Consider the following 8,227-nt stretch of genomic DNA (forward strand, 5'->3'; position numbering starts at 1 on the left):
GGCACTGGTTTGGTTAAATTTGGACTTTATTTTTTATTTCGAAATCTCAGTTAAACATGATATAATTGCTGTAGTTTTCTGCAGAAAATATTTATTTAGTACACACTAGTACAAAATGGGTCTGTCCAAACGGTTCTAAGAACCGTTTGGACAAGTCAAAATAGCCCAAACGGTCAACACCGTTTGGGCTAATATATCCCAAACGGTTAAAACCGTTTGGGCATTTAAAAAATCCCAAACAGAGCTCCCAAACGGTTTAAACAGTTTGGGATATTTTAACCCAAACGGGTTCAACCGTTTGGGAGCAATATTAAGGTTTTTAAAAAATAATTTTGTAATTAATATTTTCTGACCCGCTTGTTCTCCCCAAACTTTTCAGGAGTGGCGCCCAAAATTTTCACCCAGGACCGGCAGCGCCAAATTTTCATCCCCAAATTAATATCTCAGCCCACCTTCAAATCCGCCTCCACCTCTTTCAAACCAAAAAAAAAAAATGCCCCCCTCTCCCAAAATCTAGGGTTTCTCTCGCTCTCTTGAGACCCCTTTTCTGGCTGCTCTCGCTCTTCTTCTTCCTCAATCCCCTCAATTTCTCAAGCGGACTCTGATTCTTCTCTCGTCGACGGTGACCAGATCCCCGATTCGTCACTTGAAGAAGTTTTGGAGAATCCCCAACTTCTCTGCTTCGTCTCCGGTGAGTATCAATAACTAATAGAACTTCGATTTGTGTCTACGTTTGAATTCTAGGTTAATTTGCTGGATTTGGTGGATTGGTAAAATTCTAGGTTAATTCTACGGTGACCAGATCCCCGATTCTAAGTTATTTTGTGAACCAGGTTCCCTTTCATTGCTTGTGAAATTTTCACTTGTGAGATTGATGTTATTTTGAAGACATTAGTAGAGGACGAAGAGGTAGCTGATTGACAATTGTTCTTGCAAATCCTCTGCTAATAATTATTTGATCTGTTCTACAGAATATATCACTTTCTAGCTACCCCACTAACTATTGTTTCACTTTGGCAGCTGATGGATCTGCTATTCTCCTTTCTTGAACCAAACCATACACACAATTCCTTATTGTCTGGATACTTCAGCAAGGTGACATGAAATTTCCATATTTTGTTTAAAAGATTACGTTGTTTAAACTTCTAAATAATAGTCTACAATTTTGTTACTCTAGGTGGTTGTATGCTTAATGTTAAGGAAGACAACATCACTTATGAAGTATGTTCAGGTAAGTTATTGACCCATGTGAGCTGCTTTTTTGAAAAACTATTTTCTTTCACAGCTTCAAATAATTATTTGATTTCCTTTTTAGCTTATTTCCTGTTTAAACCTGAATCTAGCTATATAAATATTTTAATTTTATGTTGATAATATTTGCACTTTCTTTTTATCTCTTGAAAAGTTATTTATCTTCGAATACACAAGGAGAAAACCACAAGCATTAAGTTCTTGATATTTTGTCTGTATGCTGTATTGATTATAATTGTTAGTTTTATAACCTTGTCTGTGCTACTTTTTTAACTTAGAATCAGTCATGTTTTGTATACCGACCATGTTGGTATTTACACATGCTTTGGGTTAAGTAGTATAAAGTTTTTGAACTTACAAACATATGTTATACATTCACGTCTTTCCATTTTGGAGTAAGGCTAGGTATTCAATCTGTACAATTCCTTTGTTTCACTTACAAACAGATGTTATACATTCACGTCTTTCCATTTTGGAGTAAGGCTAGGTATTCAATCTGTACAATTCACCTTTGTTTCACTTTATATACATTGAGGTTTGCCTTTTTTTATTATTACGGTGCACATATTTTTAATGTTAAATAAATTGCTTGTGGTTTCCTTGGTGCACCATGCTATTAAGATGACATTATTTTTAACGCTTGTGCTCTAACTGTTTGCAATTTCCACTGGTTGCTTTTGCCAGAATCAATTTTTTATATCAGGTCTTTCAGGAGATGATATTATAAAGAACCGCATTTTAGAAGCCCTATATAGGCGTATCAGGCGCAGAGAAAGTGCGATAAGTTCTGGATCAGCAGGCACATCATCATCAGGAGCAGAGAACACTGCAGTCATCACCGTTGGTTTAGCTCTAATATCAGTCGCTGCAGCATCGGCAATTCTTCTCCAAATCGACAAAAAAGCGCCTCAAGTTCAGAGTACAGAGTACTCTGGACCTCCACTCAGTTACTATATCGGCAAGTTCAAGCCTGCAAGTATTGTAGAGGCTGCAGTTATTTCTGAGCCTCAGAGTTCTCCAATTGTAGAGGCTTTTGCTCCTTCCGAACCCGAGACTGCGTCGAATGTGCAGGTTGAAGGTGATGCAAGTGCAGCTCCTGAGGTCCAAGTTGAATTGAAGGTGGAGGGTGAAAGTTCAAGTGTTGAAAATGTTCCTTGACTGGATGGATCAAGCCACTCCTATATTATATTTTGGATGTATGAGTCATTTTGGATATTAGAAACATATATATAATATTGGATGCTTTTCATTGTATATGTATATATAATATTGGATATTTAGCACTGTTTGAGACATTTTTGTGCGTGTATATATTTTTGATTTCAATGTGATATATTGAGAAATTATTGTGTGAGATGTGCATATTAAATGTAAGTAGGTAGATATTTAAAATAGCTAAAATTAAAAAATACTTGCAAACGGTTTCACCCGTTTGGGCAATTTTGACAACCCAAACGTGTAGATATTAAATGTAAGTAGGTAGATATATTAAAAAATTATTGTGTGAGATGTGTATATATTTTTGGTCCAAACGGTTTCACCCGTTTGGGCAATTTTGACAACCCAAACGGTTGTAACCGTTTGGGCAAAATCCCAAACGGTTGTAACCGTTTGGGATTTTGCCCAAACGGTTACAACCGTTTGGGTTGTCAAAATTGCCCAAACGGGTGAAACCGTTTGGACCAAAAATATATACACATCTCACACAATAATTTTTTAATATATCTACCTACTTACATTTAATATCTACACGTTTGGGTTGTCAAAATTGCCCAAACGGGTGAAACCGTTTGCAAGTATTTTTTAATTTTAGCTATTTTAAATATCTACCTACTTACATTTAATATGCACATCTCACACAATAATTTCTCAATATATCACATTGAAATCAAAAATATATACACGCACAAAAATGTCTCAAACAGTGCTAAATATCCAATATTATATATACATATACAATGAAAAGCATCCAATATTATATATATGTTTCTAATATCCAAAATGACTCATACATCCAAAATATAATATAGGAGTGGCTTGATCCATCCAATCAAGGAACATTTTCAACACTTGAACTTTCACCCTCCACCTTCAATTCAACTTGGACCTCAGGAGCTGCACTTGCATCACCTTCAACCTGCACATTCGACGCAGTCTCGGGTTCGGAAGGAGCAAAAGCCTCTACAATTGGAGAACTCTGAGGCTCAGAAATAACTGCAGCCTCTACAATACTTGCAGGCTTGAACTTGCCTATATAGTAACTGAGTGGAGGTCCAGAGTACTCTGTACTCTGAACTTGAGGCGCTTTTTTGTCGATTTGGAGAAGAATTGCCGATGCTGCAGCGACTGATATTAGAGCTAAACCAACGGTGATGACTGCAGTGTTCTCTGCTCCTGATGATGATGTGCCTGCTGATCCAGAACTTATCGCACTTTCTCTGCGCCTGATACGCCTATATAGGGCTTCTAAAATGCGGTTCTTTATAATATCATCTCCTGAAAGACCTGATATAAAAAATTGATTCTGGCAAAAGCAACCAGTGGAAATTGCAAACAGTTAGAGCACAAGCGTTAAAAATAATGTCATCTTAATACCATGGTTAAAAAAAGCAACCAGTGGAAATTGCAAACATGACTGATTCTTAGTTAAAAAAGTAGCATAGACAAGATTATAAAACTAACAATTATAATCAATACAGCATACAGACAAAATATCAAGAACTTAATGCTTGTGGTTTTCTCCTTATGTATTTGAAGATAAATAACTTTTCAATAGATAAAAAGAAGTGCAAATATTATCAACATAAAATTAAAATATTTATATAGCTAGATTCAGGTTTAAACAGGAAATAAGCTAAAAAGGAAATCAAATAATTATTTGAAGCTGTGAAAGAAAATAGTTTTTCAAAAAAGCAGCTCACATGGGTCAATAACTTACCTGAACATACTTCATAAGTGATGTTGTCTTCCTTAACATTAAGCATACAACCACCTAGAGTAACAAAATTGTAGACTATTATTTAGAAGTTTAAACAACGTAATCTTTTAAACAAAATATGGAAATTTCATGTCACCTTGCTGAAGTATCCAACCAATAAGGAATTGTGTGTATGGTTTGGTTCAAGAAAGAAGAATAGCAGATCCATCAGCTGCCAAAGTGAAACAATAGTTAGTGGGGTAGCTAGAAAGTGATATATTCTGTAGAACAGATCAAATAATTATTAGCAGAGAGGATTTGCAAGAACAATTGTCAATCAGCTACCTCTTCGTCCTCTATTAATGTCTTCAAAATAACATCAATCTCACAAGTGAAAATTTCACAAGCAATGAAAGGGAACCTGGTTCACAAAATAACTTTAGTGAAAAAGAAAAAACAGAAACAAAAACTGCACTGAAATCCAAAAATACAACAGCCACAATTTAAAATAGTAATAAAGCATACTTGAAGGCTCGCTTGCTTTTAGCATCTGCAGGAGCATCTTCCACAATATATCGCACCAATTGTTCTACTTGAGCTCTGTCTCTAAGGCTGGATACATAAAGTATCAAGTTAGTCCATTTTCTCAACATAATATTACTTTTTATGAATAAAGTTATATAAAAATTTGCTCGCCGATTTGCAAGCTGGTTTCCTTTCCCCCTCAAAACCAGACATCATTCAGCATCGGTTGCACAGGCCAGTACCTTGGATGGACTTACGTATTCTATTTAGTAGAACATACTAATAATTATATACATATGCTTTCTGCCTGTATTTTCTAGTGAACTACGAAGAAAAGCATGCGCGTAAGAAACAATATATTTTTTTGAAACTAGATTAAGTTCTCAGGTTGAAGAAGCAGAAAGAAAGGATCAGTAATGACTAAAACCAAAAAGCCAATCAGCATAGGAATTGGTGAAATACCACTGCCAGCCAACCAACAGAATGGATCAATCAAGCCATTTATTTTCTGTTTATCTGTTTATATTTAAAATCAAAACTAGCCCTACTACACCCAACCCAGAATGAACAAGTGATAATTTCAACTCTTCTCTGCTCAATAAGTGAATTGCCAATTACAGAAAATATTTTAAGAGAAATAGAAAAAATATATTACAAATTTATAAGGCAGGTGTTTAAAGCTTTGCATACTTGAATTATATCTTCTTCATCCAGAAGTTCTTCCAGCATGAAGTTTTCCTTGTCCAATATGGACTCAATCTGGAAAAAAAATGCAGCATCAGTCATGAATAACATAATATGTGAATGATGATTAAAGATATATTTAAGAAAAAAGAATTACCAAGACATGATAAAAGTCAGATCCAAAAAAGTGACATATTTGTTAACAGAATATTCAAGTTTTGATGGTTTAAGAGACCGGTCTAGTTCAACTTAAAATGAAATACCAAGACTTGAAAAACTAATATGAGAACAAGCCTAATGTAATGCACTATGCCTGAAACAAAAAAAAAGGCCTACTAGCAGTCGAATCTAGTTTTAGCTGAAGATGCAAACATATAATCAACATTTCTTGCTACAAATCATTGGTCTTCCTTCAATACTAAAGTTCAGAAAAGGATTCATCAAATAAGCCACATCGGGAACTAACCCAAAATAAAAGGTAATGCCAAACTAATGACTCAGTGTTTACAAACCTCTTTAGGGTAATGAATACACCTATCTTGTTGACAAAAAGCTATATTCAGTGAATAGCTCTATATTTGGTTCATAAAAATTAATTATGCATATTATATAGCTCGCTGCTCATCAATTTAATACCTTTCCTCAGTCCTCTTTCCAGACTACTAAAATTGGACTCGCCAAAAAACTTACCGATCGAGTAATTTATATAAAACTTAGTCCACACAGATCTATGGTCATCAGTGTCATGGCCTCCGAGCAATTTTATTGAAGCCCCAATAAACAACTGACTAAATAACTACTACCCAAAGTCAATATCTAGTCAGTTTAACCCTACTTTCTCTTAAAGAAAACTTATTCTGTAAACAGGTGTTGGATTCCTACTGCAAAAAGACCCAAAAATCAATTTTTTTTAAAAAACATTAAATCAATCTACTAATTGCAAAGATGAATTGAGTTAGAAACACGAAAAAGCCTACGACTTACCAATGAAATTGAACAAAAGACACGTAAAGCAACCTAAATTTTACCAATCCAACAAACCCAGCAAATTAACCTAGAATTCAAACGTAGACACAAATCGAAGTTCTATTAGTTATTGATACTCACCGGAGACGAAGCAGAGAAGTTGGGGATTCTCCAAAACATCTTCAAATGACAATATTTTGCAGAGCGAATTAAACCGAACTACAGTGACGAATCGGGGATCTGGTCACCGTCGACGAGAGAAGAATCAGAGTCCGCTTGAGAAATTGAGGGGATTGAGGAAGTAGAAGAGCGAGAGCAGCCAGAAAAGGGGGCTCAAGAGAGCGAGAGAAACCCTAGATTTTGGGAGAGGGGGGCGTTTTTTTTTTTTTTGGTTTGAAGGAGGTGGAGGCGGATTTGAGAGGGTGTGGTGAGAATTTGGGGATGAAAATTTGGCGCCGCTGGCCGCTGGGTGAAAATTTTGGACGCCACTCTTGAAAAGTTTGGGGAGAACAAAGGGTCGGAAAACATTATTTGTAAAAGAACAATTTTTCACTGTAGACCCAAACTGAGTTTTTATTATCAAAATCGACCGATTTTTTTTTTATAAATAGGTATTATGAATATATTATCTTTACATTAACATATTTTAGCAATAAATTATGTTAGATATTACGTTAACATGTTAACTCTATATTAATTACATTTAATATATTATGCTAGATATTATGTTAACACCTTCTCAAACTCAAAACCAAAACACCAAAATTAAAACATATTTTAGGCGTTTAGAAAAAGTGATAATGTTTTGGGTTGAAGACGATTTAGCTCAAAAAACCCCATGGTATCCATACGGGAGCCTAAGTCATTTGTTTTACTGGTTTTGTTAGTTCTTGCTTAGATGTTGTTAGTTCTATCATCTTCCGTGTTAAGTCTCACGGTAAGTGTAATCCCATTTCCTAATTAGTCGGGGTTGCCAACCCCGACTGTTTAGGAGTTGTTAAACCCTAATTAAATCAGGTTTAAGGCTTCTAATTGGGGTTTAACAACTCCTAAACAGTCGGGGTTGGCAACCCCGACTAATTAGGAAATGGGATTACACTTACGTGGCATAAAACGGGTCGATTTTGGTAATTAAAAAAAATTTCGGTCGATTTTGATAATAAAAAATCGGTTTGGGTCTACAGTGAAAAATTCTTCTTTGTAAAATTACTTTTTGAAAACCTAACATAGCTCCCAAACAGTTGAACCCGTTTGGGCTATAATATTCCAAACTGTTTAACCCGTTTGGGAGCTCTGTTTGGGATTTTTCAATCGCCCAAACGGTTTTAACTGTTTGGGATATATTAGCCCAAACGGTGCTGACCGTTTGGGCTATTTTGACTTGTCCAAACGGTTCTTGGAACCGTTTGGACAGACCTGTTTTGTATAGAAGGATTTAGAGATCACATAAATCGATACGGGAGTTATTTTTTCTTGGATCTCTGATCTTGCATATAATAAGTGAAATTGACTAGTGGATCCAATTCTAGATTCATCATTTCTCTAATTATTTTTCTCCATTTTTTACTTGTGATTTTCTTCTTCATTCTTGATTTTCCTTTATCTGTTTCTTATTTTCCTCTAATTTCTTCTCCCGTCTTAGTCTAGTTTTCTTTTATTTGTATATAATCACACTCACCCTCTTTATCTCTCCAAACCTCATTTATCACTCTTAATTGTCCATGCAACACACGACTTAGAAACCAATTTTGATTATCTCCTATATCACGTTCCTCGAGGAATCAAAATCTTTCATACTCTAACTTGATAGTTGTGCACTTACAACTTAGGTTTTTTTTACCGCCTATCACTTTCACTGCAATCTATTTCATAACTTTAAAAATT

At 35.2% G+C, this 8,227-nt stretch overlaps 2 protein-coding genes across 5 annotated transcripts; one reads left to right on the forward strand and one right to left on the reverse strand.

Moving 5' to 3' along the window:
- LOC109825772 lies at positions 391–2,500 on the forward strand. Of its 3 annotated transcripts, none has more exons than XM_020392672.1 (5): positions 392–691; positions 783–909; positions 1,021–1,095; positions 1,178–1,231; positions 1,936–2,500. In XM_020392672.1, the coding sequence occupies exons 3-5, from the start codon at positions 1,024–1,026 to the stop codon at positions 2,407–2,409; spliced, it is 600 nt and encodes a 199-aa protein (XP_020248261.1). In that variant the 5' UTR covers positions 392–691; positions 783–909; positions 1,021–1,023; the 3' UTR covers positions 2,410–2,500. The 3 variants fall into 3 exon arrangements, with proteins under 3 accessions (XP_020248267.1, XP_020248261.1, XP_020248252.1); XM_020392663.1 differs by having other exon boundaries at positions 834–909; XM_020392678.1 differs by lacking the exon at positions 783–909 and having other exon boundaries at positions 391–691.
- Positions 3,127–6,838, reverse strand: LOC109825791. 2 transcript variants are annotated; one of them, XM_020392686.1, is made up of 7 exons: positions 6,485–6,838; positions 5,384–5,452; positions 4,694–4,780; positions 4,514–4,589; positions 4,326–4,400; positions 4,190–4,243; positions 3,127–3,775 (listed from the first exon to the last, which is right to left on the reverse strand). In XM_020392686.1, the coding sequence occupies exons 5-7, from the start codon at positions 4,395–4,397 to the stop codon at positions 3,302–3,304; spliced, it is 600 nt and encodes a 199-aa protein (XP_020248275.1). In that variant the 5' UTR covers positions 4,398–4,400; positions 4,514–4,589; positions 4,694–4,780; positions 5,384–5,452; positions 6,485–6,838; the 3' UTR covers positions 3,127–3,301. The 2 variants fall into 2 exon arrangements, with proteins under 2 accessions (XP_020248275.1, XP_020248283.1); XM_020392694.1 differs by lacking the exons at positions 4,694–4,780; positions 5,384–5,452.

The sequence above is a fragment of the Asparagus officinalis genome, chromosome 1 (genome assembly GCF_001876935.1).
Source record: "Asparagus officinalis chromosome 1, Aspof.V1, whole genome shotgun sequence".
In the NCBI taxonomy this organism is placed as follows: Eukaryota; Viridiplantae; Streptophyta; class Magnoliopsida; order Asparagales; family Asparagaceae; genus Asparagus; species Asparagus officinalis.